This window comes from Sminthopsis crassicaudata, chromosome 2 (genome assembly GCF_048593235.1).
Source record: "Sminthopsis crassicaudata isolate SCR6 chromosome 2, ASM4859323v1, whole genome shotgun sequence".
Lineage (NCBI taxonomy): Eukaryota > Metazoa > Chordata > Mammalia > Dasyuromorphia > Dasyuridae > Sminthopsis > Sminthopsis crassicaudata.
In genome coordinates this window covers 346,344,887-346,366,653 of record NC_133618.1, presented here as the reverse complement: position 1 = coordinate 346,366,653, position 21,767 = coordinate 346,344,887, and the positions used below count along the sequence as shown (strand labels likewise).

The following is a 21,767-nucleotide window of genomic DNA, read 5'->3' as shown; positions in this document are numbered from 1 at the left end:
TAATATTAATGTTGATAGACACTGAACTATAAAGGACAAATCAACTTTTCTCAAAAACAAACACACTTAGAAATTATTTAAATATTTCTCTGGATATATATTTAAACTGTAATTGGGAACATGGAACATGTAGAAAAAAGTAATTTAGGGCAAATATGTAATCAGAATGTGGAAATACTCATATAGTAGCAAAATTAGTAGGAATGACTTGAATGAATTCTGTAACAAAATGTGCGACAAATCCCACTTCATCTTTACCATGTCAATAATAATTACTTCTTCATACAAAGTCAAAGAAAAATATGTAGAAAAAAATTAAATATTTTTGTTGCCATTTTTAACAGTACTCAAGTGCTTTGATGAAAAACAAAGTTTTTTAAATTTGCTTATATATTCAATAAGCAATTAGATTCCTGTATCAATAGTTTACTTTTAAAAATACTATGAAAATGTTTCAAGCATGTGAAAATGGAAATTTATTGTACATAAATATTTGAAACAGTGAATCAGTTAATTTTTAAATGTTTAAATTATTCCATTGACTTTCACTATTTCAAATAGTTAAATCAGAATGAATGTGATTCCATAAATATAGTGACATGAGTCCCTATTATATATTAGATATGTGTATACACATGTACATGCATAAATTTTACTGATTACCATATTGTTTTGAACCATTGTTTGAAATGGGACATTTTTACAAATCATTATGTCAGAAATTCTTGACTGGGAAATATTAAATTTCAATACAATAAACTCTCCTTTTTTGAATCCATATTTGGAAGCACTTTCTTGCTAATTATTTTATTCAAAATAACAAATGAAAGTAACTAGTTATTATGCAGATTTTTGCATAATATGAGATTATTAGAAAAATGCAAAAATCAAAATTACATTCCTGATTGAATGATAGCTGAGGTAGGAAAGTCTGCTGTCTGTGATATATCATGAAGGTACAAATATTTTAAATTACTAGGCATTCTTAGCATTTCCAAAAATTCTTGTACTAACATAGACTAACAAAAATATCTTTGGTTTTTATGTAGTTAGTTGCATCATATTCTATAACTATACTTTCTTGTTATAGATGTAAGGATATTACTCCAGTAGCTTAAATCAGCAAAGAGAGATCTCCCTTCTTGACAACACATATCTGAGTGAACCAATGCCATGAGGAAACTTTAGTTAGAAATATTTTAAAAATTAAAATTAAAAGATAACATTGCAATTATTATTTTTATTAATTTAGAACATTCAAAATATAAAAATAAAAGGCTTTTAATATACTTATATACATACACAGCCTTCTGTTGTACCTCCTTTCCAACATGATATTTTAATTATATTTCAGCCCAATCTTTCAATAAAAGGACAATTAAAAACAGAAATGCAAAGAAAAATGAGAATGTGCCTTTAGTAAGATCCAATTGCATTCTAGCTACACCGGTTATATTCCCAAATTATATCAAAGAGGGTTTTGCCTGCATAAAGGCAGCCTCTCCTTATGGACAGTGTAGGAAAATGCATCTAAAGAGTATATCTGCCAGTTTAAAAAGAATGCTTTTATCCCTAGGGAAACAGAGAGGATATGTCAATTATAATGAAAAAAAAAAAAATCAAAAACGTCACTGCATTTCTCTTTGCTTTCTAAGCTTTTTGAGAAACTTCAAGTTGTGAGATAATTTCAATAGTAGATAATGTTTGGGATTTGCTTTTGTCATTTTCAATTTACACCATGTGAATTTAAAATGTTTTCCATATTTTAAAAATACAAGAACAATAAGAAACTGTATATAAATAGCATAATAACAATAGACTTTTGAAAATAAAAAAAAGAAATAAAATTATTTGGCTTCATATATGGCCAGTAATAATTAGTGTTCTTTAAAGACCTTATGCCACCTGGAAAACCACAAAAAATGACAATGAATAATTTTATCATCTATGTCAGTTTTTCTGATAAGCAGAAAAGTCCCTCTTTGAACAATTTTTAAAGTGTCCAAACACTTTAAAAACATTGAACTGGCACCTCTCATTCTTTTGGTTTATAGTCTATTTTTTCACTAGACTAGAAACTCCTAGATATCAACAATAGTTTACAGAACAAAGAAAGCCCTTGAAAATTCAATTGCTTCTTTTGCTTTAGGCCTCTTTGTGGCACTGAAGTTAAATTGCATTGGCTGTTACAGGACAGCTATTTGAGATGGGAGGGTGGAGATGGGAAAGGGCTTCCTTGGTCACCATGATGTTTGTGGGGAGTTTGTTTATTATTTAGCTATCTGAATTTAAGATGAATGAGACCATCAAATTGATATAGCAGGAATTGCATTGCCATTTAAGCTGTGTATAGTATAGAAATGCAGAAATCAAGATCATTTTATGAATGTAATCTTTAACTTCCATATCTAGTGACATACCCTTTTGGTTATTGCACAGGTCAAAAAATACCCACAATATATTAATATTTTAATAAATGAATTTTGCCAATTAAAAAAAGAAATCATATTATTTCCATGCTTCTGTTTTCAAGCATGTGAGGTTAATAAACAAAACAGAAAAAAAAAATACCTGTAGAATTTTTCCAAAGAAACAGCTAAGATGTATGAACACACACAATAACACACACAAACACATGCGTGTGCCCACACACACATACACACTTTCTGTTATTAACATTAAATTGGAAAATAATTGAGATCACATGATTTAGCAATTAAAAGTTTCCTGTGAATCCAGAAATTAGTAAAGGGATTTTGTTAAGAATTAAGTATCATTTATATGTCTATTGCCACCACCAGTTTACCTGTAAGCGAAACATGCTCCTGTACATCAATGTAAACTTCACAGCAAGCCATTTTTTTACATTCACTAAAGCTAAACTTTCCATTTTCTTTAAATTACAACATAATTTTGAGCTGTATTGCTGAACATTTATGTAAGTCAACAATAAAAGTACAACTTTGTTTCACAGTGGTTTTTAACTTAAGTTGATTGGAAAAATTGTCCTTGCATTTGTTTCACATTAAACTTAAGCTTCTAAGTGACTTCTTCTGTGGTTTTTGTTGTTGTTCAAATTATGTTTCACCTGCTTGTCTTTTTATGCTTGGCATGTGTGTACTCTGGTTAAAGTACAGTAGAGGAAATTGACTTGTCCTTTTTGCCTTTTGATTCCTCTATTGTAGGGGGAAAAAATCCTTCATGAGATTTTGAAGACTTCACTGCATACACAAAAGTTGGTGGAGTGTAGAGTCCATATTCCCAATGCCTGAGTAGTCCACCACCAAAGTCAAAGATTATCAGAAAGTCATCTTTTAAAAAAAGTTTCTTCCAAAGTATACAAAGATTGGTAGGAACAGAAAGGAATAGAAAAGTACCAAAATACAAAAAACACAAGTGCTACCCAAAGCCATATTTACAAATTGACAGAAAATATAAACAATCACACCTTTGGAATCAGTTTGAAGCACCAGAAGGAACACAATTGACATATTGTCTTGATTCTATATACAATTTCATACACACCCCAATTAAGTCATCTGTCAAAATCAATTGATTCACTCAAACAAGTTGGTTGTTGATTTATTCCCTAGGTGAATAAATTGTGAAGTGAAGGTTACATGGTCACCTTGATTGATTAGAGGGTATAGCATAATGTTTTTCTATGTTTGTTTTCCTTTATTGATTTTCACTTCAACAACAAATTGCACATTTTAAAAGTTCAGGTTTGATTTAGAATAAATATACACGTGTGATTTTATCAATGAAATCAAAAAAGTTTCTTGAGCCCTTTAAGGGATATAGGTTCTTCTACAAGTAAAAACACTGTGTAGGCAATAGAAAATATCTTCATGTTGCTTCTGTTATTTGAATCCTAAAGTTATTTCAGCTTTTCTGTGAAAGAGATGTTAGGGCAAAAAATATTTAAGGGTCATTAAAACAGAGGATGTGAATCTGAAAAAGGAGGTAAGAAAGGTTTGGGATAGAAGGAATAAAGGTAGTGTGGCCTTGGAGGAGAGAAGAGAACTGACTGATGCAGAGTGAGAAAGGTTGGAACTAAGTTGTTTAGAACTGAGCTTCATATCAGAGAGCAGAAGCTGTAACGGAGTGACTACCTTCTCTGGCTGTCTGCATGCCCTTGAATGTCAGCGATGCTGGGATATCACAGTTGTGGGGGGAGAGTGGAGTGCTGCCAGCATGCTGCCAACCATGTCCAGCAACATAACCAGAAGAAGCAGCGCTGTATGTCATATAAGGTGGCACTTGGGTTGGGGTAGGATAAGGAGCCATGCTGGATGCTGACACAAAACTGCTGACGGCTGGGAGACCATTTGGTGCCTGAAATGGACAGGAAAATAAAAGAAGTATAGGGAAGAAAAATAATTATATTTGAAAAACAGAAAACCGATTCTTAGGAAGAAGTAGAAGGTTGTCTTTGAGCAAGTTATTGAACTATACATCTGAAGATTTGGTTTCTTACTATTAGGACAAAAGCCATAGTACAAACTCCAAAAAGTAGTCTTACAAATTTTCATTCCTCTGGACTAAGGCAGCTATTAGGTGAGGGAAGAAATGATACTCATCAAGCTCTTTAGCACTTTGTTACTATAGAAATCCACCTCCATTCATTTTCTCTGGCTCTTTCCTTGAAGTGTTTGTGCAAGTTTATATTCCTTCTAATAAAGAAAGCAGAGCATAGTTGTCAGTAGGAAGTTACAATGTATATAACCTTCCTTAAATATGACATAGTAAGTGTTTAGCTTTCTTACCATAGATGCTTACTTGACAAAGAAAAGAAAAGCAAACAATAGGCTTTTTGTTTTTGTCTTGGTTAGAGTTTTTAATACAGGTCAGAAGTTCTTAATCTGAAGATTCTTAACCTTGGAGGCAAGGGATGGCATATGAGGAAGGATGATCTGTAAATGGAATTCAAGGGTCTGTGAATATGAATGGGAAACATTACATATTTATTTTCACCTACTTTGGTTTCTTTTTTTAAATGCATTGCTTTTAAGAACAATATACTGAGAAAGGATTGAAAAAAAAAAAAGATTAAGAACTTCTTACATACCTGTCATATAAGTGAGCAATTTTCAGAATTTTTTTCTCCAGAATCAAGCCTCCCATTTAGAATATAGTTTTGAAATTTTGAAATTGCTCGGACAATTCACTTAAAAGTTGTTGACTTAATCATGAATATTAAAGTTATATCAATAAATGTTTTTAAAAACACAAACAAAACAAAAGTATGGAGTTTGTCAGAAACAACTCCTTAGGAAATGGCATACTTTTGGAATATTGTTGCTATTATTACTATTAATACTACAAAAGACACCCTGAATTATAATTCTTATTCTGACATGGACTTTCTCTGTGCTCTTCAAATCAGTTGTAATTGTTTCACTTTCTACAGTGTTTAAAAAAAAATGTCTTGCTTCCTAATGCTGACTTGAATGAACTAAATTTTTTACATATTTTTCTAATGAAAGCATGACTCAGAAATTTTGCTTTTCAGAAAATTTTTTCATTATTCAAAATCACACATATATGTGTATACAGTATCTTGTACATATACACACATATGTATATGTTTTTTAATCATGGAAATGTGTATGTGTGTGTATACAAATATATAATACATATCCAAAATAGTATGTTTTAAAGAAAAATATAGTTCAAAAATAAAATTTAAATAATAAACAAGTTTTCCCCCCCTAGACAATTGCTAAATTCCTTTCAAAATGTAAAGAACAATGACTCTAGTTATTTTGTAGTTTAATTTGCATAATTTAATTCAAGTTGCTGTAATTTTTATTTATTACTGGTTAAATTATGTTCCTTTGGTTGATTTAAACACATTCTATGATTTTCTGATTTAAGGAATAACTGGGAAATTTTACTAAATCGATCATTGTGTTTCTCTTAGATATCTATTAGAAAGAATAAAATAAATTTCAAATTGATCTTCTCATTAAAATTTTCTCTTTAAGAATTGAAACACATAAAACTAGATATGTGATATTAATTCTTCATACTTATTCTAGAGATAGTGTGATGACTCTTTCCAGAGTCTTTCCAGAAAGTCCTATTACTCTGAAGAGGAAAAGTACCAGGAAATTTAGGAGATGAGTTACAGAATAGAAATCTTTTAGCAAAAAGACTGATGATTGGTTTGACCTAGCCAGTAATATATTGAAGGATGCTTTAAGATGTTTTTGAGTTTTCAATAGACCAGGAAAAATTAGAAGATTTATTTAGTTTCCCTTTTTTGAAAGTTTTTCACATCTGTGGCTGATCTTGAACATAGCTAGTCCTGAATTTCATCTTTCTGTCTTAGAGTTATAATCTTTACCAAAGATATAAACCTACATTATTTATATTTTAATAATAAACAAGAAATTCTAATTCCTTGAGAGAAGTGAATAATATATAGCAGTACTTTCAATTTTAAAAAGCTCAGCATTGCTTCTCTCCTCTCCATAAAAACTTATCATTGTATTTGCAATGATAGCTACATCAAATGCATGTAAACTCATCATGTATAATATTTTTGTTGGGGGAAAAACTCTTCAATCACTTCAAACTTTTTAATTTTTCAATGAATAAAAAAGATTAGGTAGAGGAATTCTATCCCCTCTTCACAAAACCCATTATCTACCTATTGTTTTTTCTCCCTACTTGTTTTTAAACCACCAGTTTGTCTATATGACAAATCTTTCCCCCCTGAAATTTCTGCTTTTGTTAAAAAAATTGCATCCCCATACCCTCTTTATATTAATCTTTTCCCTTGTGCTTTATGTCTTTTTACATATCATCAATCTATTCTCTGTTTAAACTTTTCCCATCCATAGAGGTAATTATGAAGAAAAATGTCACTCTGAGCTTCTCTAGAAAACGATGCTGCATCCAATTCTTACATAATACTTTTGGAACCTAGGGGATGTGGTACACTGGAATCTAGCCAGCATTGCCTTCAGGTACTTCTCTTCATGACTAGATTTACTAGCTCAGGGTAAGTATGCTGCTAATTTGCTTCCTTTTTTTCATTTCAACTTAGTTTCTCCATCTTCAGGGCCCCAAACTTGATGTTTGTTAGGAATCTCATTATTATTAAACACTTTATAGCACTTTAAAACTTGCTAGAGATGTTAATTATTTTTATTGTGTACTCCTCCCAAAACCTCTATGAGCAAGGTCAACCTTGTCATCTTCCTTTAACAGCAGCACAGAAAGGCTAAATGATTTTCTTTTAACATGCAGAATAAATGTTACTTTAAATGGCTATCCAGAAAGCTTTTGGTTTTTTTATTAAACTAAAGATGATCTCACTGTGAGAAAATGTGTTTTTAAAGCACATTTTTAACTTTATAAACTTAAAGTTGGAGAGAGGAAGGCCCAGATTCTGAACATCATAGTGAGCCTGTCTTCTGCCACTTTTATTATACATTCACTCTAGAAATTACATAAACACTTCCATTTTCTCATTATTAATTTAAAAAGTGGCATTGCTAAAAACCACAGGTCTCTAAAAGACAGTCAATTAATATTTATGAAACAGTCACTGAAGGAGTAAAATTTTCCACAGCAAAGAAAGAAGTATTACAGATAGCCACACTGATTATTCTTCCCACTAAATCAGTACATGGGTCGAGACTTCCAGGATGGACTTAATGCTTTCAATGAAGAGTGTATACAACTAATATGAAAAGCTATACTTAGTTTAACTAGAGGGTCCCAAATGTATATCATAAATATAATAAAAGCAAGTGCACTAAATTATTCTATTTAATGAGATTGTAAATACAATTTATAAATCAACTAATAATATGGAATCCCCAGGGAAGAGTAATCAAATTTTTCAAATGAAATATTAGTAATGAAAATTTCATTTTTGAAAATTACTTTACCTAATGATGCTATAAATAAAAGCTCATCCATTAGCCTCTTTTATATGTGTATATTCTATCAAGACCTACAATAGTCCTTGAAAAAAAAAGGATTGTGGAAAGACTCTCCAGAACCTAACTAATTAATGTTCAAATGCATGTTTGTCCTTTCCTTTAACATTAATTAGTTTTATTTTCTACTTTTTGAAAAATCTCAACAATCAATCGAAAAAGTTCTCTTTTTGGAAAATTCTTTTTTTGTATGTTTCTATTAGTTCTAGTAAATATTGTTTTCAAAAACCAGCCAGAAATCAAACTGGTTCTGGAGAGTCTTTCCACAATCCTTTTTTTTTCAAGGACTATTGTAGTGAAGAATGGAAGGACATGACATAAGGTAGCAAAGACTTAGATGTGACTGACTGAACAAGAATGTTAAAAGATGTAATATTAGAAATAACTTTAAAATATAATCTTGTTGCATAAAGTCCTTACTAAAAATGAAAAGGAGTAAGTTGCCAAAATGTAGAAAATAACTAAATTTACTGGGGTTCAAATAGGTCTGCAATCTCAAAAAGCCAGACTTATTGAATGTTTGAAATGTTTGTCCAAAAATATGCTATTTTCTCTTTGAACCAGAATGTTTACTTTGTCATAGAATAAGCATTATCTTCTGAATGACTAAAATAACAAGAGTTCTTCACAAATAAAAATTCTACCCTATTTATCTCTTTATTTGATCCTGAAGTCTTTATGTCTCTTTCATACCTCAGGGAGGGAAAAAAAATGGAAGTCTGTCAGCATTCAAACCACAGAAGAAACTGGTATGACAACTGTCTGGCCATTGGAAGCTATAGACTATTCTTTAAATTCTGAGAATTGTCTGTCTACTCAATAATATCCCTTAAAGAAAGTCCAGAGGAAGAAAGCCAGATCCCTTATCCAATCTTTTATCCATTAAATATTTCCAAATGACTATTCCCTCAAATTCACTTGAATTTGCTTTCTATTTATAGGGCACTTTTGTGAAGTAAACTTGACTGCAAATATAGATGTCCTTTACCTGGAATTCCAATCTTGAAATCATAAGCAAGAAAAAGCACTGGAATATATTAATAAACAAAAGTCCCTAAATGTTTTATGTAAGCATTTTTTCAACTGCCAATGCTCTCTCTTAATCCAGTATATACTAAGCAGTCCCCCCTTTAAAAATCTGATAAATGAAGTGACAGTTGTAATTATTGTTTCAACATACATTTTAAAAAGGATCTTAATTATGTTTAGTTATCAAGTTGCAGCTTTAATTGTCCCTGGGGAATGGAAAACTATGAAGTACTGATATTTTTCCAACATTTTATAATTTAAAAATATAACACCAGCTTTAAAATATTGTGCAAATTGACAACAGCTTTTAAAAATATGAAGTTTTATGAAAGGATTCATTTGACATTTGACATGTTTCATCATCAAAGTTTTTCTTGTTAATACTTGGTTAACCAGTATTAATTAATTAATTAATTAATAGCCAGGTTAATTAACCAGTCTAAATAATACTTTCATAATTGAGATCATCATAAATTCCAAAGAAGTGTTAATTTATTCTAAAGTGAGGATAATACCTGTAACTGAAACCTACCTTTAAATTTTCTTTTCAGTTGGGTAATAAACAAGTATATATATTTTTTATTTTTTGGAAAACTCTGGGGGAGTGTCTGCAGAAAATTGACCAAGTAATTTAAACTAATAAAAGGTATCAATTCATTTTAAAATCATTATTCATACATACAATTGTATATATGGGACAAATTTCCATCATTCTTTGTGAAATCTTTTGTATTATGTCACAATAGCCACCAAGGATTATGTGTTCTCAGTACTGAAGTTGGCAAAGAATCAGCCATGAAAGAATAGAAGAAAGAATTGATTCATAGAGTGAGAAACAGAGTAAGTATTTTTCTTTTCCTTTTTTAAGCCTAATAATAATGTCTCCATTTTTTATCCATGGATAAAGACAATCTGAATTTGTTAGTATTTATCTGTAAAACATTCCAATTTATGTGAGAAAATAGAAGTGGAATACTCAAAAGTACCATAAAATGCCAATCATACAGTGCAGCAATGTTAAAAAAAAAAAAAAAAAAAAAAACATTATGCTGAGCTTTCCTTCAAACATATGGATATGTAGCTGAAATGTATATAAGGCTCTAATTATAAGAATCAAGCAGATATTCTTTGGAGCTTTAAATTGGGAACCAAAAACACAGTATACAGCAGCCATCAAATCTATATGTTTTTTGTTGTTGCACTCATATAGAATCATAGAATTTGAGAATCATTTAATTTAAGTGCAAGTTCTCTCATCTGTAAAATGCTTTGCAACAATGGGTTACAGTGAGGCTTAAGTGAGGTAAAGTATGTAAAGTGCTCTGCAAAGTTAAAGTGATATGTTGTTTAATATTTAAATTTAAATTAAACTTGAGCCCAGCACATCCTTAGAGCCTTAGAAAATTAAGACTTCAAAGTAATTAGACATTTTTTATTACTTAAACATTTGAATTGTTTTTAATTGTCTAAATGTAATAATATAGTAATTGGTTCCTTAGCAGTACAAAAGAGAAATAATGCAAATAAGAATAGCCATGGATTACTTTAACATATAACAGCTTTTTCTATGGGGTGAAAAAAAAAAATCATTTCTCAGCTTTAGTTTTAAGAGACCTCAGTGGCCATCTAGTCCAACCCAAACACAAAAGGACCACTAAGTCATTTTCTAATATCTAATTGAAGAACTCCATTTGTAGGTAGTTCTAATTGTTAGGAAATTTTTTGTAACATCAAATCTAAATTTGTTTTTCTAAAACAAGTTTTACAACCACTCCCACCCCATCCTGCATTGTCATTTGAAAGTTACCTTGGTGAACTTTTATGATCTGAGTGTCAAGAAGCTGAATATTCCCCCTTGATCTGATGCCTGGCCTTGGATAAATGATTCATGTTCTGCAAAGTTGGAATTCCTCATTTATATAATAAAAAAGATAATGTGTAATATTCACATGTACTGCACAGCAAAAGGAAGTTAAATAATATCTTTTGTGTTCACAAATGCCCCTTAAGAGTAATAAATTGTGTAAATGTTAAAAATTGTGACCTTTTTTCCACACCACCCCCAAAAGTCACAGACTTAAAGACCAAACATATTACCAAAAGCTTTGCATTATTTTATTGAAAATATTGATGACATTTTCAAAAGTAATATTAATAAAGTTGTGTTTTTTGGACAATGAAAAGATATATGCACACATGAGCACGTTTATATATATGTATGAATTTTTTAGCCAAGGAATTATATTACATTCCACAATCAAAAGGTGTTTGAATCTTCAAATATATACAGGCTTCTTTTTGATCTATAGAATCATAGGGTCATGGTGAATTACCTCCTGGACTTGAAGTCAGAAAAAGCTGGGTTCAAATTCTGCCTCTGATACTTAGTTATTATTATTACTATTAACTGATACATCAGTTAATCATTTAATCTAAGTGCAAGTTCTCTCATCTGTAAAATGCTTTGCAAAAATGGGTCACAGTGTGGCTTAAATGAGATAAAGTATATAAGGTGTTCTGCAAATTTAAAGTAATATGTTGTTTAATATTTAAATTTAAATTAAACTTAAGCCCAGCACATTCTTAGATCCTTAGAAAATTAACAAGGCACTCAAAGAGTCAAATTAGTTAGACATTTTTCATTACTTAAACATTTGCATTATTTTTAATTGTCTAAATGTAATAATATAGTAATTAGTTCCTTAGCAGTACAAAAAAAAATGCAAATAAGAATATCCATGGTTTACTTTGACATATAATAGCTTTTTCTTTGGGGTGAAAAAAAAATCAGTTTTCGGCTTTAGTTTTTTCTTCCTGAGCACAGGAGGAAACTTACTGTTTGACTTACTGTTTCTTTCAGTTCTATGTCTGGTTCAGTTCTAAGATTTACCATTTATGAATATTCAGTCTGTCTAATATAAGCAATTTTTGTTTGGAATGTCATCTTGAAGCAAATCTCACAGTGTTCAAACTTTTATGTTTTTTATTGATTTAGCTTTATGATAATATCTATGAATAAAATTTATTTAAGCTTTTTAAGAAAAGATCTACAATTTTTAAGTGACAGGAAAAGAGATTCAAGGTTTTTTTATTTGCATAGAGAAACTAACTGTATAACAACCGATTTCATCCCAAGAGAACAATAAAATCCTTTCCATTTATGAATTTCTCTATGCTATTCATAGAATATATAATAATGTCTATCAAAATCCTTGGAGACATCCTGAAGATTGAGCTCAAAAATATAATTCATAAAAGTTAATTTGATTGCTAAAAGTTCAGCATTAAGGTAGGGGGGGGAACATCTTTTGATGTTTAATAACATCAAAGATCTCTTTATAATTTTTTCTTATCAATATTACTTTTAGTAGGTATACAGTGAACAAAGAGAAAACTCTCTCCTTGTTAATAAATGTTTTGGTAGAGGTTATGTTATCACTGAAGAGGGGGGAAAATATTCTGATTCTGGCCAGGGAGTTTAAAAAAGATCTTCTAGTCTTCACTAGGCTACATAAGAATGGTATGACCTTGGATGATTCTCAAACTCTTGATATTTAGACCCTTGATTATCTTGTTAAATTGTAGAGAGAATATAATGAGATAGTGTATATAATTTTTCTTCTATTTTTGTTATTTAAGTGGGGCAAGGAAGGTTCTGTAAAAGGAAATCATTCAGGGTTTCCAAGAGAGTAATATAAATAAAAAGCTCAATTTATGTTAATAATCTTTTTTTTTTCCTTTCTAGAAAGAGAAATCTTGAATACTCAGAAATAAAGGCACCCAGTGAAAGCTAGGTATTTGGAGTTTTCAGAATTTGGACAATATGTATGCTTGGGTAACATTTGAGTATATTTGTAACTTGCAAGCCTGAGTATGTACTTAAGTCCAGAGTGTATACTTAACTGTTGAATTTAGATTTAAAATTCTAGGGTGGTAATCTTTATTTGGCTTGGGTTTTGTTGTAGTTGTTGTTGTGGTGGTGGTCAGTTGTTTTGTTTTTGTTTTTGTTTTTGTTTTTGTTTTTAGTGATTTAATATCTCCTTTTGGGAAAGGGAAGGAAACAAAAATTAAACAGTCCACCACCATTCAGTACAATTTGAGGTTTTTTCACTAAAACTTTTTTGGGAGATTATGATTTGACCTTTAATCACAAATGCTAATTTTATTAGCTTTTATCTAGTTGCCCCAGTTCCCTGTGTGGCAGATTTTGGTTTGTAATGGCCACAGTAATCCCCGGAAGTGTTTAAAATTAAGATTAAAATGCACAATCCCTAAACCAGAAAGTACCCGCAGATGGATGGTCTTGACTACCAAATCAGCCATAGCAGGCATTAATCAGAAACCTCTATTTAAAGATTTCAGCAGAACCATCAAATGAAAGACCAAGTTGTGAAAGAGAACTCCAGCTGAATTTGGAACTAAAACTATGGATTTCTCTGTACTTTTCTTTCCTTTCCACTTTGGGCATTTCTAAGCCACCAGAAACATTTACCCTGAGTCTGGCGGGGATGTGTGGAAGGAGTTGCTGGTCATGGCTCAGACATTTTCCCCCAACCCAGAAAAGAGCTTACTTGTATCATCTTCCATCCCCTCTTCCCCCGATTAGGGGATTGATGACTAGAGAATGCTAGATACACAAGATCACACAGCCTGCTTCCTGCCATCCAATGCCATCCTGAAATTCTCAATATCAGGATCTGATTCTATCATTTCTCCTGTCTTTGCACAGAGGCTCCACACCTTCTGAGCATACGCTTAAGACTGGGGGGTGAGGGTGGAGGAGATTTGTATTATGTAAACCAAAGGGCCTCCTATGTCTTTGGAGCATCCATCTGTGGTCCCCCACTTTAGGCTAATGCACATGAATTTTGGAGAACTGAAGAGGTTCAAAGTGAGAATAGAGAAAAGAAATTTTGAATCTAGGCAATTCTCTGCCTATGTTCCTTGGAAAGACAGAGCAGGAGAATCTGTTTCTTAACATTACCAACTTGGTATAGGATTAGTTCCTGTTAGTGACTAAGAACGGAATAATCCCTAACATCCAAAAAATTCTAATACCATTGATTTCAGAGTAAGGAACTTTAGGGATCGTATTCTGGCAAGTCACTTAATTAAAATCTCTTCTAGTTTTGGTTTCCTAGTGTGTAAAATGGAGACAATCACACTTATCATAGAACAGTTTCAGGATTAAATGTGTGATTCTTCATTGTATCGCTGGGCTTTAAAAAATATACACACTACGAATTCCTAGCTCATCAGTCTCAGAGTGTGCCTATGTGGACCATTCCTAAAAGTAGAGCTCCAGGGATGCCTTTGGACCCCAGTCTTTCCTTACCTGTCCATATTTGGCCTCCTGCTCCAAAGAACCTTTTTCCAGACCATTGACCGGGTGTGGGGCAGGGGTAGGGAAGTTGTTGCGGCCCAAACTACTCCAGTCTTCCACCTTTGGACTATGAAAAGGGGAACTGTCGCTCCCTGTGGTAGAAAAGAAAAGCAGAAATTAGGCAAGCTAGAGCCTGGCTGAGGCTTCATGAAATGAGTTTTGTGATCTTGAGACACATCTAACCTCTCCTCAAACTTGCCTAAAATCCCCAGAGGGGAGCCAATGATGCCTCTAAATCCAGAGTCTGCAGAATTCAGTTAAATTCCTCTCTGGTCTTACTCTGCCCTTCCCCAGTACTGGGCCAAACTGTCTCTTTTGGTCTTTTTGAATTAAAAGTATTTTTAGCCTGAATTATGCTGCAATCTGAATAGGTCTTCTCCAGCAAATTTTTTTTTGCTTTAAAAAGAAAAAACAAAGACTTTTATTTTCCACCTGACTTTAGTGGAGAAACGAGGAGGAAACCAGAAAGTATGTTTTCCCCGCATCAAGGAAAGAAAAATAAAGAGGCAAGTAAGGCTTTGCCTTACCCTTCTCTATTTTAAACCCAACTTCCCTAGAAGGCTAATCAAGCAAGATTAAGAAGGCTGGAGCTAAAGATGAAAAGAATGCAAACATTTCAGTCTTAGCGTGAATGTGTTTATATTTATAGATATCCCTCTGTATTTCACATTTTTTTCATGTAAATCAATGGAATTCAGGAGTTCTTAAACTGGAGTTCACAATCCATTTTCTTTGAGGGGGGGGGGGAATCCTGAACTTGAAATTTAAAAAATTCTTATTTTCACTAATCTAGAATTGAAAGTTAGTATTTCCTTCAATTATGAATTCACAAAAATCTCCCCAAACCCCAAAATGTTATTTCTGAAAAATAGGTGTCTAGCCACTGGTCTTGTCGAATGGGACTACAGCATGGGAAAAACAACAATGGAAATAAAAAAAATATTTTAAAAGTTCTTTGAAAAGCATAGGAACAAATAACAAGAATGATGCACAATTAGAATTGAATACAAGTGCCCATTTTTCCCATATGTATGCCTGATATGGACTTTTTAGTATTGTTACAATTATACAGATGGAGGGTAATATCGAGATGTTTGTGTCAATCAGATATGAAATATGAGCAGTAGAAGTATTTATGAAAAAATGAGGGACTGTGATAATAAATAAGTTGTTTACCATTCTAAAATCCTAGGCTTTATAGAAAGTGTTAGAAAAAAGAATGGTCATGCAAGGAAGAGAAAGGGAATAGAAATAAAAGCATGTTCAATAATTCGGTATTTTAGGAGGATGAACGAAAGATTCACGAATCTTTTTTATTTCTAATTGACAATCACAAACGTAAGTGACAAAACAATTCTAAAATTTAATCTAAAGCTATGCTTATTCATTCATTACCACTTTTTTATTAGTATGCTTCTTTTAAAAGAGACTCAGGCTTTAGAACATGCACACTTCACATCATATTATTTTGCAGTGATATGGATTGAAAAGTTAGACTTTTTTTCTTTTTGAAATTTAGATACACGCATAAATATAACAATGACAGAATGTTTAGGAGCAATGATTAGGTAGAATAATTGTTTTTCACAAGCAAGATTTTTCAATGTTAGAGCATTTAAAAACAACTACAACAAACACATCACAATGAAGATTTCACTAATCAGAGAAATTGCTAAGCGATATCTTAATCTAACTGTGATTCCTGTTGGGAGAAATTTTTTTTTCAATTTTGTCTACCCCTATTGAATGAGTTTTCCTCATAAATTAATTAAGTCGAGTTCTCATTTGAATTGAGTCTATGTTCCAACACAGAGCTGTCTATATCTCTTCGTCTTTCGTAGCAAAATGTCGATGGGTACCAGCCAAATGTCTTAAGAAACTGAGATCGCTGAGAGAACCTACAGATCCCACACTTTCTCATGAATAGAAGCTTCCTTTAAATGTCAGCGAGGTCAATTTATCCTATAAATCAAGGGCAAACAACCCTCAGAATGTAGCTTCCAATGTTCTGTTCACTCTAACTTGACTGGCTCTGATGAGGACTTTCAGAAGAGTCTTTTAAATGATGTTATCAACAACTAGGGAATGAAAAGCAGCGACTGTTGTTTGATTACTGAAAGAGGCAACTGTGCCAATGTGGTGTTAATAAAGGAGGAAATAATTAAAGGTATCTATCCTTTCCAAAATGGAATTGCCCCTCCGCTCTTTCCAAACGCATAGAGAGCTGATAAGTAAGTTTCACAACTCTCAGTCCTCACTATTATTTGAGATCTGCCTCTCCGGCATTTTTAACAGTTTAGTAAAAGAAAACAAATTTCGCCTACGAAAATACTGATTACCCCGGACTTTAGGAGGCTAATCTGCGGGGCCAAAAAGATGTTCCCTAGTCTACCGATGTAGAAAACAGACGAGGAAGGGAGGGAGGAAAGGAACGAAGAAGGGAGGAAGAGGAGAGAGAGAGAGAGAGAGAGAGAGAGAGAGAGAGAGAGAGAGAGAGAGAGAGAGAGAGAGAGAGAGAGAGAGAGAGAGAGAGAGAGAGAGGAGAGGGAGGTGTTGGGACAGGCAGGGGGATGGAAGGGCAAAGGAGAAAAGGGAAACGATCCTATTGCAGCTAAAAGCAAAATAAAAACAGCTTTCTACTCTGGCTGCAGAACCGAAAAATATACAGAGGAAGCTGAAATAAGAGAAAGACAAGCAGAGTACAAACGCAAGATAAACAGTATGAAGGAAAAATAAAAGAAAAAGAAGGTATTAAATATAAAGAATCTTAGTCTATTTCGTTTTAGACAAAATTAAAAAATAAAAAGATTTGTTCACAAGAATGTGTAGATTTTAGGTAAAGAGAAACAACTATCAGCAAAGACTGACATTATCTCCCTCCCACAGTCTTTCTCTCTCCTTCTCCCCAATTCAAGGTAGAATGGAAACAAGAACAATAATAAAGTAGAAAATTAATTCATGGAAGGAGAGCCGCACAAAGTAACCGATGGTTTTCTTTTTGATTCACTCACTGTTTCATAAAGTGAAGCATAAAGAATGAAACCAATTAGGTGACATTTGAACTTCCTGTCTGAGCAAATTTGGCCTGATTAAGAGTAGGGGAACTTGGAAATTTCAATGCAAAGCCTTAGCTCCATGAGGCCTGGTCTAGGAACTGAATTGTCTTTCGAAGAGTTAGCATAATCCTTTTCTCTTCTCCGTTGCTATTTAAACTTGAAGTTACACTGTCTTGGATTCATAATTTGAATCAAATTCTAGAGAACAGACTCTAGGTAAAGTGTTTTCTGAGGTGAGTAGTTCGAAGTGAAGGGGAAAAAGGTTGTTTTGTTGTTGTTTTAAGAAAATAGTGAATTGCAATTACTAGGGAGGAAGGAAAGAGAACTCTATACTTCCTAATAAAAGTGCCTTCCGTTAGTAGGGTCAGGAGGACTATCCATAGATAATAGTTTTCCAAGTGGAGAGTACTAAAGCGACTTAAAAGTCTTAAAGAGGAGTTTGGCGTGGTGAGAATGGGGAAAGGAAAAAATAAACGTCGCTGTTACTATTCCCTCCCTCCCTCTCAGGCCCGAACTTACCTTGGTCTGTGATGGAACGGATTCCCAGGATATCAGTGACAGAATGCGAAGAGGGCCAAGTTCGAGGAATGGCCATATTGCTGGGAATTCCGGGCACTCCAGGAGGAGTGGGTACTTTGGCTGCAGCTGCTGTAATTGGACTCGGATAGGAATATATGTGGTTATAAGGCAAGGTGGCTTGAGGCGGTGGCTGATGCTGTTTGTAAGAATCATACTGGTTCTGCTGAGACAGATTCCCAATCTTGTTGCGAAGGATTCGGCTGATGGAACTGACTGAAGGCACGTTGTACTTGTCACACACACCGTCTGCTAGCAAACGATCACGAATCTCCCACGCAAAGATTCCCGGATCCCTCTGTTTGTAAGTCCGAATATGTTTCACAACTGTGGGGGTAGTGACCCGAGGTTTACTTCCCCCAATCGCCCCAGGTAAGATGGAGCCCGTCTCATTGTAGCGCGCCAGTATCTTACTGACACAACCATGGGATACTCTTAACTGTCGGCTGATGTCACAGGGCCGAATGCCCAATTGAGCCAGTTCCACTATGCGGAGTCTGATGGCGTTGGGTAGAGGCCTCCCGTTCACGAATACCCCTCCCAGCTGGTTGACCTCCCCGAAGGCTGGCTCTGCAAAAGAACATACACGCGCACGCGAACACACACACACAGAGTGTTGTGATACTTATCAAAGCACCAATCTTCCTCCTTCCTGAAGTTCTCAGGGAAAAAACAAAAGAGATCCCTGGACTAATCCCTCTAAGAGCCCGATGGGTATGACTGAACTGACACTCCTTTCTCTAGACCCAAATCTGTGTGTCTCCCAAATCGCACGGTTTGGAACCTCACTGAAATTAACTGCTTACTTCATTGCCCCATCCTCCTTCCGCTGTCCAAATATTTTAGTTGCTCTAGACACAAATTAAAAATAAAGAGGCAGTCAGATTATTGGGGTTCTCAAAACTCTTTCCAAAACTGACTAGAGGAAATCAGGCACAATTCTTGGGATTCACAAACTCTCTATGTTTCAACATCTTACGCTCAGCTAGGTATTCTGCTCAACCAGCTCTAAAGACAGATTCGAAGAGAAGCCAAATTTGTTGAGTACGCCTCCACCGGTACTCTAGTGATCCATAATGTAAAAGTTCCTTTATTCTAATGGCTTTAATAATCACTCACCCAAACATTAGATCTCCCTGTATTATTGACCTTTAACGTATGGTTACAACGTGTAGGAAACACGAGCAAAGTCGATAAGCAAGTTGGGACTTTCCGGTAACAAATTATAATTCTCTCTTCCTTTCTCTGAATATGTTTCTCTCTGTGTCTCTGTCTCTGTGTCTGTCCCTTTCTAGTTCTGTGTCCCTATCTCTCTGTCCCAGTCTCTTTTTCTTCAGTCCCTCTCCCTGTTTCTGTCTGTCTCTGTCTGCCTCTCCTCTCTCCTCTCTCCTCTTTCTTCTCTTCTCTCTCTCCTCTCCCCTCTCCCCTTCCCTCCCCTCCTCTCTCTCTCTCTCTCTCTCTCTCTCTCTCTCTCTCTCTCTCTCTCTCTCTCTCTCTCTCTCTCTCTCTCTCTCTCTCTCTCTCTCTCTCTCTCTCTCCCTCCTCCTGCCACTTGTCCTTTCACACAGTCTGACAGAACAGAAAATTTTCCCATTACAGTACACAGCCACTTACCCATTCCTTTGACCAGGACACCAATAAGCAGTCACTCTAGACTTTCAAGAACTAACTTTGACTATTTCCTCAGTGTCTCAGTCTCCCCTAGGTCTAGCCACGAGTCTTTCCTGTTTAACCCAGGAGCAAAGAACAAGAAATTAAAGGGGGAAAGGGATAAAAGGAAGTCTGTGTCCCGAAGAAAGAGGTATGAGTTCTGCATTTCAATCTAAGCAGTCGAGTGGGCTTGGCTGAGTTGGGCTGGGTGTCTGCCTATCAATCACCAATGACCCACCTCCAAGGAGGCGGGCCTCAAAGAAAATGATTTTGAGATTGGCTGTTGAAGGTAACTGGCAGTACAATTCTGGAAACTCCTTCCCGTTCTCTCTTTTAGTAGTCCTTAGCACCTGGATTTCTAAATAACAATAGAAATGAATATTTAACATCTGTCCTATTGTAACTCAAAGAGAAAGCAAAAATCATGAATAAATATATATTGGTTAGTCAAATTAAATTAAATTAAATTAAACTAAATTAAAACATTAAACCAGATTATGGAAGGAGACCAGGAAGAGAAGGGAATGATTGCGTTGGGTCAAAACTACATTAGATTAGCATTGTCAGTACCTTTTTAGGCTAATATCAAATAATTGAAGTTAACATATGTGTTGGAAGGTGTGGACTGAGGAATGAAAAGAAAAGCATTTAGAATTATTTAATCTCTAATGACGTCATAACTTTGGCATGAAGAGGCACTTTTAGAAACTTGGTCATAGCAAAAGAAAGGTAGGCCTGGTGAGACCACCCAAATTCAGAGTCTGGGATAAGAAGCCTGATAAGGTTCAATATCCTTTACCACAGAAAATCCTTATCTGAAACTGCTTAAGTTTTCCAATTCAGAAGACAAGCTAGTGGCCATATTATGGCTTTACTTTAAGAAGGTCTCTTGGAGAAGATAAGAAGTTAGAGAAGGTAAACTATTTTCTCTATGTAGATCCTGCGGCTAGAAGCCGGATTGGAGTGAAGTGGGACCCAACTTTTGTCAGTAGTCTTAAATTACAATAATAAAGTACAATACTAAAGTTGTAGTAGGACAGCTACCTCTGACTCTATTACTGCTCAAGGTAAAATTTTAGTACGAGCCAACTCAAGCACTCAGAAGTTGTTTCCCATTGAACTGCTATTGTTCATAACTGATTTTTAATCAATATAATTGTGGTAAGATTCGAATGTGAGGAAGCTGTGCTTTTATTTAAATCTGAAAGATTGAGTGAAAGATGAAAATGTCTTGCTTTCATGTTTGTGTGTGTCCGTGTTCCTGTGTGTGCATATGTGTATACAAATGAAACCAACTATCCCAGCTTTTTGGATATTTCCGCATCATAGAAATAATAAAGGGCATGATACACATTGTAGTTATTGAGTTTTAATATTTATGTTTTCATAAGTTGTGGAGTAAATAAATATTAAATAATATTATTTAAACTGAAAGCAAAGTTGAATATGTCTTGTTGAATTTGACTGGTGGGTTAAACCACAATACTATATTTGGTATGTATTTGATATGTATTATCAAATGATTTGATATGTATAAAATCAAATAATTACATTTGAAGCATTTTGTAATTTACAAAGTGGTTCTAAATACAGGATATCATTTGGTCCTCCTAATACCCTGTGAGGTTGGTAGTCAATTTAGGTATATAGTTATTTCCATATAGGAGTGTGTTTGATATTCTGAAATCTTAAATTGACTTTCTCAATATCACCCCTCTAGTAAGAAGCATCCCTTTCTTTGACACTTCCCTTAATTTAAAACAAAAGAAAAGAAAAAACCAACTGCTCAAAACAATAATAAAAAATCTCTTATAGGAACTCAATCAGAATTTCGTGAAAAGTCCCAAAACTGGAAATAATGCTCAGAGATATTATGTGTTTGTTTAAATCTGGATTTTAAATCTGCCTTGATATTATTCTTACAAAACCTAATCAGGATACCCTTTCAGATTTACTTCTGCCATTTACAAAAAGATTTTTTTTAAATAAATTCTCTCATGAACATAAGATGCCTTCTCTCGCCTTAAGATGTTAGGTGTTCAACAAGAAGTGACAAATTTTACTATATGAGAATTTATAAATTCTTATCATTCTTAAATTAATTACAGTACTTAT

At 33.7% G+C, this 21,767-nt stretch overlaps 1 protein-coding gene and 1 long non-coding RNA gene across 2 annotated transcripts; one reads left to right on the top strand and one right to left on the bottom strand.

Annotated features, from left to right (window-relative positions):
- Positions 1 to 232: 232 nt before the first annotated feature.
- Positions 233 to 19,843, bottom strand: PAX9 (paired box 9). Its single transcript, XM_074290693.1, has 4 exons — positions 19,617 to 19,843; positions 17,946 to 18,572; positions 14,323 to 14,462; positions 233 to 4,338 (listed from the first exon to the last, which is right to left on the bottom strand). Exons 1-4 carry the CDS (start codon positions 19,618 to 19,620, stop codon positions 4,084 to 4,086), a joined length of 1,026 nt encoding a protein of 341 aa, XP_074146794.1. The 5' UTR covers positions 19,621 to 19,843; the 3' UTR covers positions 233 to 4,083.
- On the top strand, positions 9,785 to 16,272 carry LOC141556499 (uncharacterized). The gene is made up of 3 exons (XR_012486544.1): positions 9,785 to 9,827; positions 12,733 to 12,781; positions 16,212 to 16,272. It is a non-coding gene; the product is annotated as an uncharacterized LOC141556499 (long non-coding RNA).
- Positions 19,844 to 21,767: the final 1,924 nt, after the last annotated feature.

Bases quoted from the DNA above. Each gene is read 5' to 3' on its own strand.
- PAX9 (XM_074290693.1), bottom strand. The intron at 14,463-17,945 runs GTAAGTTCGGGC...TTTCTACCACAG, and splicing joins CCGTTCCATCACAGACCAAG to GGAGCGACAGTTCCCCTTTT. The intron at 4,339-14,322 runs GTAAGGAAAGAC...TGTCCATTTCAG, and splicing joins AGGAGGCCAAATATGGACAG to GCACCAAATGGTCTCCCAGC.